The sequence below is a fragment of the Sardina pilchardus genome, chromosome 8, assembly GCF_963854185.1.
Source record: "Sardina pilchardus chromosome 8, fSarPil1.1, whole genome shotgun sequence".
Lineage (NCBI taxonomy): Eukaryota > Metazoa > Chordata > Actinopteri > Clupeiformes > Clupeidae > Sardina > Sardina pilchardus.
The window spans coordinates 5,619,724-5,637,732 of record NC_085001.1 but is presented as its reverse complement, the minus strand read 5'-3'; the positions used below and the strand labels follow the sequence as shown (position 1 = coordinate 5,637,732).

Here is an 18,009-nt window from a genome sequence, read left to right as displayed (position 1 = left end):
GATTCGTTTCTCTCCCACAGTTCTGGTTGCTCTGCCCTTTGTGTGCGCTGGGCTATGTAGGGTGTTCAGTTCCCTCTTTCAGTTTAAAGCACTTTAGCTATCTAAATTACTGAATGTAATGTTGTTATTGTTGTTGTCATGCATTATGAATATATGGCTCAGCATGGACTTCAAAACAAATGATTTCTGTTGATATGTATGCAGCTGTTTTGACAGACACACTACATTATAGCATGGGAATGGAGATGGTAAAAACTATGCACATTGTGACTAACAATTTTGCTGAAAAACTATTTTGTTCATTCTCAACATATTCCTGAATAAACCAGACCAATGTGGGGCTGAGCAGCACTATGGTTTCGACATAACGACCTTTCTCTCCATACTGTAAGCTTGCTCGACCAGAACAAACTGAAACGGACCAACCTATCTCCCTTCCCTACGCGCCATAGCTGCATGGGTTTGGGATTATAGAACTGGCCCGTCATGGTTGAGGAAGGGCCCACTATTTTTTGCTAATTAACCTTAACTCCCCTGCTAGCTGTCTCTCCCAACCTAAAGCACTGTTTGAAACGTGTGAAACTAATATTTTCAAATTAAGTGGATTAACACATGCCTTTGAAGATTTAAAGTCAAACATTTGTGAGGAAAGAGAACACTTGTTGATATGTTTGATTCCTGGTTAAGATGTTTTATTATTGATTATTCCTGTTTATGAAAAATATTTAGCTAGATGCCACAAAATGCTACAGTAAAACCCATATAGGCATCATTGCAAAGTACAGTAAGGTTAACTCAAACCATTTAACAGTGTCTAGCACAATTTATACTCAGTTGAAACAATCACAGCAGTGGGGCAGTAACATTCAGGAAATGTTAAGTACAAATACAAGCATAGGGAGAAAGTGATAACCATGAAGAACAGGCAGCCTCTGGCTCTGAGACTACCAACCCCTGAGGCTGGGGATGACTAGGGAAGAGAGGGGGATGACTAGGGAAGAGAGGGAGGAGAAGGAGAGGGGGATGACTAGGGAAGAGAGGGAGGAGAAGGAGAGGGGGATGACTAGGGAAGAGAGGGAGAGGGGGATGACTAGAGAAGAGAGGGAGGAGAGGGAGAGGGGGATGATGAGAGAAGAGAGGGAGGAGAGGGGGATGACTAGGGAAGAGAGGGAGGAGAAGGAGAGGGGGATGACTAGAGAAGAGAGGGAGGAGAAGGAGAGGGGGATGATGAGAGAAGAGAGGGAGGAGAAGGAGAGGGGGATGACTAGGGAAGAGAGGGAGGAGAAGGAGAGGGGAATGACTAGGGAAGAGAGGAGGGAGAGGGGGATGACAAGAGAAGAGAGGGAGGAGGGAGAGGGGGATGACTAGGGAAGAGAGGGAGGAGAAGGAGAGGGGGATGACTAGGGAAGAGAGGGAGAGGGGGATGATGAGAGAAGAGAGGGAGGAGAAGGAGAGGGGGATGACTAGAGAAGAGAGGGAGGAGAGGGAGAGGGGGAAGACAAGAGAACAGCTGTCTTTAAAATGATCTTCTATCTGCACACAATGCACTGGTATCACATTCAACTCCTACTCATCCAACTACGACGAGTCTGTGCACATTAATAATTGAATTGAATCTTCACTTATGCCATATGTTGCCCAATGCAAACTCTCTTACAAGGCTGTGGCATTGGTCTTTAAATCAAAAGACTGTCTATAGATATAATATGGAACCGTAGCATTTAGTGAAGTTAAGAAGTTAAGAATACAAACAGTTCCATTTAAATCACAGGGTTAAAAGCTTTATGCAAATGAGTCCTTATGTTTATGAAATGTAGGAAAGATCAATGTTAAGGTTTGGTTATAGTTGTTACAGTGCCTCAGACAATGTCCTTCACTGTTGTTTCGTTTATACAGCTGTGTGTGTGCAGGTGCGTGCTACACCTGGTACAATGGTGTGTGTGTGTGTGTGTGTGTGTGTGTGTGTGTGTGTGTGTGTGTGTGTGTGTGTGTGTGTGTGTGTGTTTTTGTGTGTATGTGTGTGTGTGTGAGTGTTGTTGGAAGCGTGTGATGTTGCCATGATGTGTGTGTGTGTGTGTGACCCTGATATGCCCCAGCTATTCTTTGACACAAGCAGTGGAGTAAACAGAGTGTGTGTGACAACCCATCTGTAATACTCCATACGTATGAACCTGAAACATGACAATGGTTCTTTGACATATAATGCAATAGAGTGAGCAGAGAGTATATGACGCATATGAACACATTGGTTTAGCGATGCTTCCGTCTAGCTCCGGGGGGTCACCCTGATCCGGTACGGTTTGGGCTTCATGGTCAAGCCGAAGTCTGCGTTGAGGTCCAGCGACTGGCCGGGAATACTCTCCACATGCAACCGGTGGAGCAGCGTCGTCAGGAAGACAAACATCTCCAGGCGGGCGAATCCGTCGCCCAGGCAACGGCGCTTCCCCATCCCAAAGATCATCACCTTCTCTGTGAGATCCTTGTTCAGCTGCCCCTGCGGAGTGAGGAACCGCTCCGGCCGGAAGGCCTCTGGATCACCCCAGATCTCACTGGAAAAACAACCACAGGAAATATTCACATTCACGATACACACATAATCAGATAATGGCCGGGTTTCCCAGATTCGTTAAGAAGCTCTTAAGTGCTAAGAACTTCTTAGGAGCGTTCTTAGAACGTTCTTAGAGCGCTCCTAAGAAGTTCTTAGCACTTAAGAGCTTCTAAACGAATCTGGGAAACCCGGCCATTAAGATTAATGTAAATGCAGGTGTATCATTACTCCCGAAGCTTACCTGTCGTGATTGACTTGATACTGATTGATAAACACACAGGTGTCTTTGGGGATAAAGTATCCATTGAGAGTGATATTTTCAGTGGTGCTGAATTCATGAGAAGATAAAAAGGAATGTGTCAATGAATAAATGAAGCACACATCATTACCAATCTGGAAACACATCGAGGGCTGAGAACCGAAGGGGCGTAAGTGACATTTCACCAACTTTACAGGAGAGCCAAAACAAATCTAACTGCTTCTATATGTTCACAGTCAAATAATTTTGTCAGCTAAGAGAGCTCATCAAGAGCTTTCAGGTGATGTATATAACTCAATTTCGACCAAAATGTCACTTATGCCCCTTTGGTTCTCAGCCCTCGACATGTGACCATTAGGAGCCTTACCAGTCTGGTATAGTGAAGGGGACGTAGGTGACCAATAGGAGCCTTACCAGTGTGGTATAGTGAAGGGAACACGTGACCATTAGGAGCCTTACCAGTGTGGTATAGTGAAGGGGACGTAGGTGACCACTAGGAGCCTTACCAGTGTGGTATAGTGAAGGGGACGTACAGTAGGTGACCACTAGGAGCCTTACCAGTGTGGTATAGTGAAGGGGACGTAGGTGACCACTAGGAGCCTTACCAGTGTGGTATAGTGAAGGGAACACATGACCATTAGGAGCCTTACCAGTGTGGTATAGTGAAGGGGACTCACGTGACCATTAGGAGCCTTACCAGTGTGGTATAGTGAACACATGTGACCATTAGGAGCCTTACCAGTGTGGTATAGTGAAGGGGACTCACGTGACCATTAGGAGCCTTACCAGTGTGGTATAGTGAACACATGTGACCATTAGGAGCCTTACCAGTGTGGTATAGTGAACACATGTGACCATTAGGAGCCTTACCAGTGTGGTATAGTGAAGGGGACATAGGACGCATGGCGGAACACCTCAAATATGAACGCCTCTGTGTACGTCATGTTCGGTTTATCCTCAAACCGAGGCAGTCTGTTGGAGCCCACTTGGTCGTCTAGAGATACACACACAATTTCTCAACCACTCACATTCAAACATGTACATTGTAGACAGACAGAGGACCAAACCTGTTAAAAAGCAAGTGGAGATAATGGCCGGGTTTCCCAGATTCGTTATGAAGCTCTTAAGTGCTAAGAACTTCTTAGGAGCGCTCTAAGAACGTTCTAAGAACGCTCCTAAGAAGTTCTTAGCACTTAAGAGCATCTTAACGAATCTGGGAAACCCGGCCAATGTCACTAACCCTTTCATTCTTTTATTGACCGAACACTGGACAGGAAGTGAGTGGGAGGGAGACACGTGGGCACACTTGACCAATGGCATCAGGCTAGCTTTGAACCGGGGAACATTGTGTGTGTGGTGTGGGACACTGAGGATGCCACTGTGCTCCAGCTTCCCCAAAATTAGACATTTCCTTAAGCCTACATTAATGATAATCTGATTAATTAGTATTCCAGAACTTGCGTGAACTTTCAGCAGAGAGCAGCAGGCTATAATATAAAGTACAGAAGAGACTCCACTTGCCCTGCGTCTGCCCACCGAGAAAGCCTGGCGTCAGCAAATTAGTGTGACCGATTGTGTGCGACCCGTCCGAGCCAAATTTTGGAGGGGGGAGAGGAGAGTTGGGAGGGGGGCCTGGGGGGGGAGAGGAGAGTTGGGAGGGGGGCCTGGAGGGGGGAGAGGAGGGTTGGGAGGGGGGCCTGGGCACCGGCGGTGAAAGATGAGCTCATTGTGTGGAGCAGCACAGTTAGCTCATCTCCATGAAACAAGGACCTCGCCATGGGTGGTGGTCGCCTCCTAATTCCCCTCAGTCACTCTCTCTCTCTCTGTCTCTCTCTCTCTCTCTCACTCTCTCTCTCTGTCTCTCTCTCTCTCTTTGTCTCTCTCTCTCTCTCTGTCTCTCTCTCACACTGAAAAGCCACCACTCCTCAACACGCACAGGGACTACCTCCTCTGTCTATGTCACCAGGAGACTGGACAGGAGGCGTTTAGTAAATGCTGCATGTTACTTTAAGGCATGTTGTGGATTTTATTTTGGGTTTACTGGAAACAATTCAGCAAATGTTGATGAATATTTGCCAACTTTTCCTAAATACTCCAAAACCAAAGCAGGAATGATATTGCTACAGTACATTACCAATCTCTCCGTATATTTTGTCCTGGATGTCTGGGAATTTGACAAGATACAAGATGCTCCACTGCAGCCCAGCTATGATGGTGTCAAAGCCTGCAGGGAGAATACACAGCTGTCAGCACTGGCTATGAAGCTCCTGGACAACAATACGGAACAGACAGAACACACCATTCTTTGTTTCAGCTACGCAACCCTTTAATAAACTTTACAGTAATTCACTATAATTTATCATCATAAGTCATCACAGTTGAACTCTTGCACAGTTCAAATGAGTCTTCATGTTCACATCTCGAGCACAGATGCGATGGTTGCAAACACTTGAGCAGAAACCCATGATTCTCCTTCATTGGCACGTTCAGCAACGATACTAAATATTTTCAATTTAGTTTAGGAAAATAGTATTCAATAAAAAACATAAACATTCTTTATTTAGATATGTCATTTACAGTATGTGATGTGAGAATATGAATGTTGCAAGAGTTGCAAAAGTTGGTCACATGTTGATAATTTAACTGTGTAAGCTAGCACATTCATAATGAGTGTTTATTAGTAAACAGACCTGAGTGTAATCCAATTGTAACATGCTGGCATTACAGTTATGGAAACAGATCCTGGGGAATAAGTTCACCCAATTGAGTAAATCTAAAAATTGAGCTCCCTAAAACAAACACAGGAAAATCTCATCTCAACATCAGCCCTTGGCTTTCTTTGTCCCGTGCATCCAGTTCTACTGGAGACCATCCAGGAAAAACATCTGGATTTCAGAAAGTGCCGTCTAAGTTACACCACAGAGGTGAAATAGGGATATCCATATTTGGCGAAGCGAAAATGCCATTAGAAGTCTATGGTTTGGCTTCAGCGGGCGACTGTTATCACTGAGTCAACTTCTCAAAACTGAAATCAGAGGTCTGGAAACATGAGAATGTGACAAAGGCTATATTCTCATCATGCGTTATGTCTCATGGTAGTATGCTGTTCTCTGCTGCACCGCTCTCTAGCTTGATGACTGGCTGTGGATAGCACATGCCGTGTTGTGCAGGCCGGGTGACTTACAGATCCCGCCAACGGTCTGTGGTGCATGTCTTGAGCCAATTGTGAATTGCTGCTGTATCCTGCGGCATGTCGTTTGGTAATAGTTTGGTTTGGTTGGCTAGGAAGTCCCAGACCAGTACCACATGGATATCATCCTCCTCACATGCTCTTGCTTACCAGCCCCGAAGATGTCGATGACGGTGTGGACGATCTGAGAGTTGGTGAGCACCTGTCCCTCCCTGTCCTCCTGCCTGTCCTCGCAGAAGGCAATCAGGGCATCCGTGATGTCACGAATGCAGTTCTGTAAGGGGACAAAGACGAGCTGTCTCTGCAGCCACAGCACAGCACAGCACAGCAATGCCAGTGTCTCTCCAAGCCCAATTAGTGTTCAAGGCAAGCCATCTCACAGACACACAGACACACACACACACCCACACACACACACACACACACACAATCGCAATCAAATCGAGTCTTTCAGTGTTCAAAGGCTATGTGAAAAACAAAGCATATGTTACTATTTCATCTTAAGTGGTACAAAGTTGGCAACTTTATTTCCTGCTACTTTATATCTGGTTCGCAGGACTGTTAGCAGCAATTAGTTAATCCATAGAACTCCGTTTTTTGACAGCATACACTGTGGTCGAGTGATATCCATTTTAAAAACATAATGGTGGCATCACACAAATGAACACCTGAACACGACAGCCAAATCAATGTGAGCGTGTGTCTTCCAGCAGATTGATTATTCTGTCTCTAACTGTGCATGCCAACTCCTCAGAGTGTTGTGATCAGGAACAATGTCCTGCTCTGGCCACGCTCTCCAAGTGCTTCCCTGGCCACAGAACATGTCTAGTCATGGGCTAGTGGTGATACTCCCAATCCCCTGAAATGATGATATTCTAGCGTTACTCAGTATCTGGGGTGACCCATCCATATGTTGTGTGAGCTGCGTGTACAGTATTAACAGAACATGCTAGAATATGCAATAGCTGCATTCTGTCATTTTAAAGATTTATTAAGAAAATGAGAACCATAAAGCACAGCATAGCTTTTCCATTGGTTCACATCTCTACACCCCACTCTGTGTGCACTAGGGGGGGGGGGGGGGGGGGGGGTGCGTGAAAGGGAATCTCTAGGGCGAGCTTTTATTTTGGGGCAAAATGATGGAGAAGGAGTTCATCTGTAGTTCAGTTGATGCTCTTACACAAAAACTTGCCAGAGGCCTTAAAGCATATCTAATAACTCACATTAATGTCCTCTAGACGCCATGCTGTGCGCGCACGGCAGGACTCTTGTTGCCTGAGGTGGTGAGACTAATTCTTGGTTTTACTGTTGTTTCATTTGCCATTATCAGCGCGTTACCCCTTATTATCTGGTCCTGTTTCATTTAGCCTTCATTACTACAGATCTCATCTCATTTGTCTATGATCCAAAGCTCAGGTTCGGACTGAAAAGAACTAAGTGCCACAGGAAATAACTATTTCAAAATCATCCAAACCCTTAGAAAGTAGGTCTCAGGATGTGGTCTGTGTGGGCCTTATTTTCCCAATGAGTTCCAAATACTATAAGAAGGGAAGGTTCTCTGTTCTTACCTTGTCGAAGGTTCTCAGGTGTTCTTTGATGTTCTCCTCCATGAAGCTGTTCATCCTGTGGATGTGCTGGACCATCTTCCTCAGGGACGGGCTGGGCAGGTAGCGGAAGACGGGGAAGAAGTCGGCCATGTTGCCCGCGGCGAAGATGCGCAGCACCTCGTTGTTGATGTGCACGATGGTGAGGAACTCCTGGTCGTTGTAGTCGTACCTCTTACCGAAGCACAGGGCGCACACCACGTTGGCCACCGAGGTGACCAGGGGCACGACGGGGTCCAGGCTGCCCCCTCCCTGCGCCTGGCTCTCCTGCAGGGCCTCCACCAGCCCGGCGGCCTCCGCACAGACGCGCTCCTCCAGCAGGCAGCTGGCGCCCGAGTCCTGGGCCTCGGCCCGCGAGAAGTTGCGCAGGGCGTTCTTGCAGATCTTCTTGTGCAGCGTCCAGGCCTCGCCGTACTTCTCGCTGAAGGTCATGCTGGTGCCGTTGGCCACGGCGGAGAAGCTGAAGAGGTCGGGCCGGCCGGCGAAGGCCTCGCCCTGCCGCACCAGCGCCTGGCGGATGGTGGCGTAGCCGCTGAGCACCACCACCGCCAGCGAGCCCATCTGCAGACGGAACACGTCGCCGTACTGCGCCCGCAGGCTGGTCAGCCAGAGGTGCATCTGCTCGCCCATCTGGAGCAGGTTGCCCACCAGCGGCCAGGGTCTGGGGCCGGGCGGCAGGGTGGCACCCGGCTGGGCGCTGCCAACCCTCTGACAGCCTCGCAGGGCCACCAGCAGGAGTGTGAGGGTACAGAGGGCGAAGGTGACGCCAAGGCTACACACAAAGGAGCTGTCCAGCAGCAGCATCCTCATCTCTCCTGGAGTTAGAGAATACATCAGGATGTACATAGTTATGAAATATATCAGGATGTACATAGTTATGAAATATATCAGGATGTAGATAGTTATAAAGTACATCAGGATGTACATAGTTATAAAGTTATAGAATACATCAGGATGTAGTTACAAAATACATCAGGATGTACATAGTTATAAAGTACATCAGGATGTGCACATAGTTATAAAATACATCAGGATGTACATTGTAATAAAGTTCACATCAAGACAAAAACAAAAATCGAGTCTACCGGTATATAATTTTGAAAAAGGTCCAATTGTATTAACAATTAGTAAAGTAATTTGATAACAATGTATAATAAAACTTACAGCGCTGATCATGATAACACAATAGAAAGAAAATAAAGAAAGAAAGAAAAAGCGACTTTGAAACAATAAAAGACACAAAATGTTGATATGCAAAGAAAAAATAATTGAACAAAGTTGCCATGTTTTGAAAACTTTTTTTCAATCCTGAACCAATTTAGTAAGCACTGCAAGTTCGAGGATAGCCTACCGAAAAAGTAAAGAGTGAATATAAAGTCTTGATACTCACCTACCGCAAGCCAGATTCTGTAGCCTACTTGCTGAAACACTCGCCGAAAGAGCGCGCTGCGACCCCCTGCAAAGCTCTATCGGTGCCGCGGGGCATCACAACCACTAACGCAAGCGATGAGGAATCTGTCCAACCAAACCAAACATTTCCTAAGAGCAAATCCTTATCCCGCTTCCAACATACGACCCTCTCCTCTCTGTCGATCTGCGACACCACAAATACTTACAGGGTCAAACGAAGCGACAGACGTTATTGTAACATTTATTTCATGGTGAAGTCTATGTTGTTGACAACCAGCGATGGGCTACGTAACGAGTTGATGTGTGCGACTGAGGCATGTTGCTAAGATGCTGTCCCCGCATGGTCTCCCTCTCACACACCTCACCGATATCAGGTTTCCGTGATGCATAGAGGAAATATGACATATTTCAAATGATGCATGATCATATATATATATATTTTAAAAATCTAGACTTGTGGATCACAATAAATGTATACATTGTATCCAATATGACCTAAATAAATATAAGTATAATAAGTTAATAAGTAGTTCAATTCGTGCCGTTGTATTTAGTATTGTTGGCTTTGCCCAAGTAGTGCGTTATAGTAATAGCCACACGGTGGAGCAATATACCACTATTGGAAGCCACTCTCACCTTACAAAATCTGAACACGTGCTACGGACCTTTACGCGCACATGATGGAGATGATACGAAGTCTAAATTGACAGTCTAAGGGTGAAGTGTACTGTGTCTGTCTTAACCTATAATCAATCAACGAAAACAATCGTAGGCTATAGGTAATGTTACAGTTTCACACCATGCAGGATGCAGGGATGGGTCAATAATGACCTGCAGCAATACATGTCTTGCCTAACATAGCAGGTCTGCCATCTCAATAAAAGTGTGTGTGTGTGTGTGTGTGTGTGTGTGTGTGTGTGTGTGTGTGTGTGTGTGTGTGTGTGTGTGTGTGTGTGTGTGTGTGAGAGAGAGAGAGAGAGAGAGAGAGAAATGTATTATTAAAGGTACTGTGAGCGATTCCAAGTCATTTCTAACCCATAACACTTTTTTGTCACACTCAGTGACAACATTCCATCCCATCACAATCCGCTGTCCATTCTGTGAGCGCTGTAAAGAAAACGGTCTTTGCAAACTGGAAAGAAACAAATTTGAGTACACCTGTCCCCCAAACAAGAACACTGTATGACGTTTCTCAAGGAGCACTGAAGAGAGGGTTGACCTCCCTCTCTGATGTGCTTGGTGTGGTGTTTTTAGTTCAAGTATCTGCTAAGGAACATTAGCATAAACTAAACATCATCAAATGTCATTCAACACCAGTGACACCTACTTTAACTGTGCTCCACGGAAAAAAAACGAAGCTGTGTGGCTACACTAAATTAAATGGGAGAGAGACGATGTGACACTTAAACAACCAGTGGGACATACAACAGTTATAAGTCATAAAAGAAATAATGTCAGTGACTTTATTGCACAGTCTACTGGATGTGGCTAATCTGAATTCTTAAATCCTCTTCACTGACCAGTATCCCCCCTTCTATCCAGATGCACTGCATGCATGAAGGGGCTCAAACGAGCGCCTGCAGCCAGTAGCACTGAGAACCCACAACAGCATTGCACTGAGAGGATGTGGTCAAGATCGCAAGATCCAATGAGCACTGGGAAAAAGAAGCTGTGCTGTGGTATTGTGTTGCTTTGTGAAGATGTTACTTTCTCTACCACACAAAAAGATGCCACAGCACCTCTCTCTCTCTCTCTCTCTCTCTCTCTCTCTCTCTCACACACACACACACACACACACAGCTTGCACAAAACTATTTTGTGGATTTAGGTTGGACTTACTGTATTTTAGAATGTAGAGCGAAACCTTATAACCTTAGAGTGTAAATCAATGCTTGTTATGGATTTGGGTTGAACTCATTTATGCTCCCAATTGTCTATGAACTACTCCATAGGTAAGTCATGGTATAAAGAAATACAGTACTTGGCTCTATAGAAACTGATATAGTGCACCCTCCTCATTGACACCTCTCTGGTATAAATGAGGTGTTTTATGAAAGCGAAAGAGGAAAATCCAAATGTGTTATAAGAAGAAAAGAATCCTCATCAGAAAGAAATGTTTTTATTAAAAGCACAAGTGGCAAAATTATTGATAATGCTAGACAATTTTACAATCAAAGTGTAATTTAAATCCCCTGTTTTGCATTCTCCATTTTTACGCGGTTATAGGAGAAGCTATTTTGTTGAAAAAGGAGGCTATCCAACAAATTAAATGCTGAGGTGCCAACAGGTTGAGTACATGTGTTTTTATTCAAAATATGTCTTTATGAAGATTTTCTTTCATCTCAGAAACCTTCCCTGGAGGGTTGATTTGCTCCTCATTATTTTCATTATGAAACTAAGATAAACCACCAAAAGATGATGCACCCCCCCCCCCCCCCCTCCCCTCTCACTCTCTCTTTTTTACTCCTATTTACCAGGGGCACCAACAAATGCAGAGGGCGCTGTCTGTCCAGTTGACCAACAACAAGGGGAAGGCCAAAGTCCATCATAGAGGTCACCTACTCACTGTTTTTATACACATTTAAACAGGATGGATACAACAGTATAACACTCTCTGTGGTTAACACCCACTTGGTGCCAGTATAAATCAGCAATTCATCATTGCAGCACACTACTCTGGGAATGAATGTGCTTCCTCTTCTGCTTTTTCTCTCTTTTCCCATTTTCTCTTTCCCTGCCTCTCTCGCTCTCTCACTCTCTCACACACACACACACACAGAGGCACCATCGTTCTCTCGGATATGCGCTGGCCAGTCTGTCCGGCTCATTCAGATTCAATCATGGCACACCTCCTGCTCTCAGGCCCCGACGCCCCCTTTGACCCCGCCGGTGCCCAAGGACGGGCGACCCAAAGGGCCTCCTCCCCCCCCGCGCATCATTAGTGCCACCACCACGAGGTCAGCGCGGTCCCCGAGCCCCAAGAGCCCCAAGAGCCGGGGCCGCCCCGACCAGACGGACTGGAGACGCCAGGCAGAGGCCTGCCGCCACCGCAGCCCTGCCCGCCCGCCGTCCCTCCTGGCACGCAAGTGGCACGGCTCTTCACGAGGGGCACACACACACACTCACACACACACACACACACATGCACACACACACACACACGCACACGCACACCCACACGCACACACACACACACACACACACACACACACACACACACACACACACACACACACACACGCACGTACAGGAGGGACGAGGCCAACTAAGTCTAGAGCTGAAAGAGTTCCCTCTTCTGTAGGAGAAGTGTGGCCTTATGGAGTTGTGGAAGATTCAGAATCAAATCCTGTCGCTCCATAGCAGTAGCTACTGTCTGCTGTGGGACAATGACAGTGACACATATCAAGTCAACGACTGACTTGAATTACTTGATTTGAATATATTCCTAGGTTGTGGTGGGAATGAATGTCTTACAGCGTTATGCAAAACGGCATTGTTTCTCTTAGAACTACAGTATATTCACTGCCTCTCTGGTATTCATTCTGACATAGGCCTATACATGACAGTAAAAGCCATGAGGACTAAGAGCTAAGACTGTAGCGGTGCAAAACAGAGTCATAACAGGAATATTAGTGTACCGTATTTGTGCAATTCATAAGGGCATGACCAATAATGCCACCTCCAAAGGCTTTATGATACTTCAAATGAAATGCAATACTTTTCAAGTCAGCTGGCCATACAAAGATCTTTTTTAATTGCCACAGACTGCATCCTGCAAAGTTACAGTATGTATTCTGATTGGCACTGATTGATTGGAGTTCAAATACTGTCTTTTCCTCCATGCAATGAAATTGTGTAAGAGGAGAAGCCTTTGCAGCTGACTAACTAAGGATTGCATTTCACATTTCAGAGAAGAAAATCTGTTTTGATTACGAAGATAATAATGATTGCTGTTTTTATCACCACCACCTCTTATCAACAGACTCCCAGCAGCCTATGGGCTACAACAGCAGTCAGAGTGGAAATGAACAACAAAGTACTCTCTCTTTCCCTACATCAAACCGCTCTTGAAAAGAAGAGTTCGGTGCAATTCATTATTTTAACGAGGGTTAATCACTAAGGTTATGTTGTCCACGGGTAATTCACCAAGGCTTCTGGGGATTGGCTAAATCCAAAATAGGAAAGAGGCAGACATAACTATGCGATTGCATTGTTCAAGGGAGACAGCTTAACAACGGGGGGGCTTTAATCAACGAACACATCCTCCCAATTATTAAAGTTTTACTGCCTTTAAACCAGCATGAAACATTCTGATGTGGTGTAAACCCATCCCTTCCCTAAACGCTCCTTGAGGGTGGGTTGGATCGGTGTGGAAGTGACCGTCACGTCAAAAATGACACTGTGGATTTCACGGTTAGGGGAGTGAACGGGGAGAGGATCCTTTGAAACGGAATCCAGTGAATTCGTTCCAATTGAGCGCTTATTAAAGTCTGTGCCTGAAGCGTGGCCCCCAACGAGGTGTGCAACAACTCCACCCTCCAAGCTTTATCATGCTATGGCACTAAATGGAGCCCTTCACCAAGTTTCCGTGTGCGTATAAGAGTGGAGGACGGCGGAGATTCTCGGACCTGGACTAAATTGTAAGAGCAATGCCCACAGTAGGGGATGAAAACTTCGCACGTTCCAACGTACCAGCACTTCGGAAAGGTATGTTAGGATTGAACGCACACTGCGGAGTAGGCTACGATCAGTTGCTGAATAGAGTTTGATAGCTTTTTTGTATCTTTCTTTCTATTTTCCTCTCCTTTTTTATGCGTGTCTACTGTTCTTCAACTTTTAAGAAACATGTTCCTTCGGCTAACACTCTATGCTATAGTTATACATTGTTAGTGTTTGCTAATTGCTGCGCAAAAATATTTGAAGATGTTACATTCAGCTTCATCCACATGCAGGTGAACTTATCTTGTTTCAATAACCTATGTATGCATTGTGATGATCCTTTTGGCTTTGGATGAAGTGAAATGTTTTTTTTCTTCTACTTACAGTAATAAGTACCTATGATTTCAATTCAGGGGCATAATATCATGCTTTTCTTTATTTTTGTATGTACAGAATTGTCCAGAATTAGAGTAGATCCTTCAGGTTGAGAGTCATATGCTGTGCTAATTCCCAGGCATGAAGCAGAGCATCATCATGAATTCAGAGTGTGGCGGCGGAGTTCAAAGCCAGCAGAACCACCTAAGCAACCACAACCATCAGAAGAATGGTCCCAGCAGCCAGGCGCTGCCTCCAGACCCCGCAGTGCCCACGCCTGTGTGTGACCTCCAGATCCAACACACAAAGGTACGCTAGAGAAGCCGCCATGTCCAGTGTTTTGCCCTCAATTGTGAACTGACGAATTATTAACAGTTCTGGTAATGATCTTGTAAATGACAGGAAATACAGAAATTGCATCTATAGGCTACCACTTTTGTGATGGTTTCAGTCATAACAGTTCACCAGTAGCTTGTTTGCGGAGCGGTTATGCTGTATGTGACTGCTGTTCTTTTAAGACTTGTCCACCCTTTTCTCAGATATTTATGAACAATGAGTGGCATGAGTCGTGTCAGAAAAGGAAGATGGCTGTGTACAATCCAGCTACCTCTGAGCTCATCTGTGAAGTGGAGGAGGGGGACACAGTAAGTCTGTAGGCTAGAACACGTATTGTTAGGCTGGTCAAACCCGTCTACATTACTCTGTAAGAATGTAGATTGATTCACAACATTGTATGATGTTTTGGGAGACAAAAGCATCTTGCTGCAAATAGTTGTTTTGATTCTGTGCTATTGTCCAGTGTCCTGAATGGGTTTTTTTTTCTAATCTTGTAGCTGTACTGGCATGACAGATGTCATTAGCCTAATATGATTTGGAATATTAACCACACAATTAAAGGTGGCCTTTCTGCCCTACTTTTCTGTCCCCCTCAGGAGGACATTGACAAAGCTGTTAAACATGCCAGGGAGGCATTTCAGCTGGGGTCGCCATGGAGACGGATGGACGCATCAGAAAGAGGCTGCTTGCTCAACAAGTTGGCAGACCTTGTGGAGAGAGACCAGCGGATACTAGCGGTAAAAGCAAATTATTTCCAGGGACTTTTTCATATTCAAATGCATAAAGACGATTTTCCTCATACTGTACATGATGCAAATGAAAAATATCAAAGTGAAATCCTCCATCATGAATGAATGATACAAATGGCTTAAATGTTTTGCATTTCATTTTAACTTGTAATCTGTAATGCAACGTTTTGCCAATGTTTTCGTGGACAGACCATGGAATCAATTAACTCTGGGAAGCTCTTCCTGATGGCCTACTTTGTTGACCTCGTGGCAACCATAAAGACTCTGAGATACTATGCTGGCTGGGCAGACAAGATTCAAGGAAAAACCATTCCTGTTGGTGAGTGCCCTGGCCATGACATGCAGAGCTTTTACAGTAATTAAGATCACAATAACAGACTTCTCACTTCTACACTAAAAGTGCCCTGTTGAAGGGTTTTATGCATGCAGGTGTCTGGTTGTGTATGTGTTCACTAGCGCAGTTGAGTGCTGACGTTCTCCAACTGTGATATTGTTGTTTCTCTGTGAAGATGGAGAGTATTTCACCTTTACTCGACATGAGCCTATCGGAGTGTGCGGTCAAATTATCCCTGTGAGTAGAATTTAGACTACCAGTAGTGCCAGAACACTCATAGTCCTGTATGCATGCGATATACAATATCAGTATATCCTCTGTTAATAATTAATGCTGTCAAACTTCTTCCTTTTTGATGTTGATGTGGAAATTCACTCGTGATCTAAAACATGTATTCCATATGACGACTGCATGCTTCACACAGTGGAACTTCCCGCTGATGATGTTTGTGTGGAAGATCGCCCCTGCGTTGTGCTGTGGAAACACTGTGGTCATCAAACCGGCCGAGCAGACGCCACTGACCGCTCTCCACATGGCCCAGCTCATAAGAGAGGTTGTGTGTTCGCTTCTTCATTTCAAGATGACCCGATAAAACTCCTCCACAAGACAGACAGACAGACAGACGTCCTTTCGGAAAACTGAACCTTTGGTTTCATAAAACAAAACATGATTTTTGTAGTATGCATGACTATGTATAGAGCCATACTGTATATCTTTTTCAGAAATTGTTTTTGCACAGACATTTGCGGTGAAACGGATGAGTGAAATTTTAAACAAATGAAGCAGGTATTTTTTGCTGTTTAATTTTGGATGGCGCACGTCAGGCTTATCGGGCCCTTGTGTCTCTGGTTCTCCAGGCTGGCTTTCCTCCTGGGGTTGTTAACGTGGTACCAGGATATGGGCCAACTGCAGGCCACGCCATTGCCCATCACACGGACATCAACAAAGTGGCCTTCACTGGCTCTACACAGGTAAGTCAATGGGACAATCTACAATTAAATGTATAGAACGAGAGAATAAGAACACAACAATAAAGCATGCTAATTTATTTATTTTTTTTTTAAGCATGCTAATAAGAAACAGATATAAAACACAAAGATATTACAGTAAATATGAAGTTAGAAATGACTATTACTGTAACATAATTGACACAACTGGCAGAAGTATAGCATACATTGAAATGTAATTTGTAATATTTAGTATATTAAAATCATATTGCTCAGGGTTTATGAAAATCCTCACGTGTCTGCTGTTGTTCTCATGGACAGGTTGGGAAGCTCATCCAGAGGGCTGCTGGTGACACTAATCTCAAGCGCGTCACACTGGAACTTGGAGGCAAAAACCCCAACATTGTCTTTGCAGATTCTGATTGTGAGTAGCAGCGGAGTTCTTGGTATTGACACGATTCAGCCACAGTGTGTATGTAGTGCAGCTATATTCAGCAGGACAAGGACTTTTTTCTGACAAAATTCAGGAGGAGCCTATTGGGATGATTGACAGCCGTCACTCACACCACTTCTACTTTCTAGGATATTTGAACACTCATTACTTACCTACTATACTGTAGCTACCTATGTCACATGCTGGGGTGCAGTAGTACAGCCTCCCCATTCTCTTAATTTTCAATGGCATCTGGAAGCGTGCATGGCCCTTTATCTGTAGGGGTGACAGCAGACATTATTCACACTCAGTCACTGCTATAGGCATCATTCCAGGACCACGGCCAGCTACCAAACCCAACATACTTATCATCAGCACTCGAAATGAAGCATTCAGACTGTGTTTTGGGCTGCTTACATGGGCTGGGTGATGGTTACAGAACTCATACTGAAGAGAAATGGCAATATACGGTATTATACAATATAATTAATTACAATAATTATACAATATAATTAAATCATGTTAAACTAGAAAAGCAGCGAGTGCAGACCTCCACCAAGTGAAAACATAACCGCCTCCTGGATCCAGACGGTGATACGGATCTTCCTTGGGTCATTTTAGACCTTTCCTGAAAATTTCATCAAAATCCATCCATAACTTTTTGAGTGATCTTGCGAGTAAACAGGCACAAACAGACAAACAAACCCCGATAAAAACATCACCTCCTTGGCGGAGCACATTATACCATAATGTATATTTACAGTTGTGTTACCAGCATGTTTATATTACATCAGCATGTTTTTGCTGATGTAATAATGATATGCAATCAAGAAGTATGATATCATGATATGGCACAGCTCAGGGCAAAGTAGTGAACCCTTTATTGGGGTCGCCATTCTTAATTCAATGAAATATCATAATATTGTTGCTGTTTATATTATTTGAGAGCGCAAACCAGGGCCTGTCCAGACTGTTGAGAGAGATGAACTTCATAACTTTTTGAGTGATCTTGCGAACAAACAAACAGACAAACAGACAAACAAACCCCGATGAAAACATAACCTCCTTGGCGGAGGTGATAATATAGCATTCTTACTGTAATTCGATGAAATGTAATAATCAGACTGTTGAGAGGTGTTGAGAGGTGTTGAGAGGTGTTGTCCGT

At 44.6% G+C, this 18,009-nt stretch overlaps 2 protein-coding genes across 2 annotated transcripts in view; one reads left to right on the top strand and one right to left on the bottom strand.

Annotated features, from left to right (window-relative positions):
- Positions 1–683: 683 nt before the first annotated feature.
- Positions 684–9,276, bottom strand: LOC134088494 (cytochrome P450 1A1). The gene is made up of 7 exons (XM_062542472.1): positions 8,992–9,276; positions 7,566–8,416; positions 6,148–6,271; positions 4,942–5,031; positions 3,678–3,801; positions 2,790–2,876; positions 684–2,549 (listed from the first exon to the last, which is right to left on the bottom strand). The coding sequence occupies exons 2-7, from the start codon at positions 8,409–8,411 to the stop codon at positions 2,267–2,269; spliced, it is 1,554 nt and encodes a 517-aa protein (XP_062398456.1). The 5' UTR covers positions 8,412–8,416; positions 8,992–9,276; the 3' UTR covers positions 684–2,266.
- A 4,954-nt stretch (positions 9,277–14,230) lies between these two features.
- The window catches only part of LOC134088495 (aldehyde dehydrogenase 1A1-like), a 6,549-nt gene continuing 2,770 nt past the window's right edge, over positions 14,231–18,009 (top strand). The window contains exons 1-8 of the mRNA XM_062542473.1: positions 14,231–14,354; positions 14,585–14,689; positions 14,978–15,118; positions 15,320–15,449; positions 15,640–15,701; positions 15,889–16,017; positions 16,322–16,435; positions 16,733–16,835. Coding sequence (XP_062398457.1) covers positions 14,591–14,689; positions 14,978–15,118; positions 15,320–15,449; positions 15,640–15,701; positions 15,889–16,017; positions 16,322–16,435; positions 16,733–16,835 — 778 coding nt within the window. The 5' untranslated portion in view covers positions 14,231–14,354; positions 14,585–14,590. The remainder of the gene's footprint in view (positions 14,355–14,584; positions 14,690–14,977; positions 15,119–15,319; positions 15,450–15,639; positions 15,702–15,888; positions 16,018–16,321; positions 16,436–16,732; positions 16,836–18,009) is intronic.

Coding starts and splice junctions, on each gene's coding strand:
- LOC134088494 (XM_062542472.1), bottom strand. CDS start 8,411: ATGAGGATGCTGCTGCTGGACAGCTCCTTTGTGTGTAGCCTTGGCGTC. Junction 6,272..7,565: donor ACCTGAGAACCTTCGACAAG/GTAAGAACAGAG, acceptor GTCCCCTTACAG/AACTGCATTCGTGACATCAC. Junction 5,032..6,147: donor CATCGACATCTTCGGGGCTG/GTAAGCAAGAGC, acceptor TTCTCCCTGCAG/GCTTTGACACCATCATAGCT.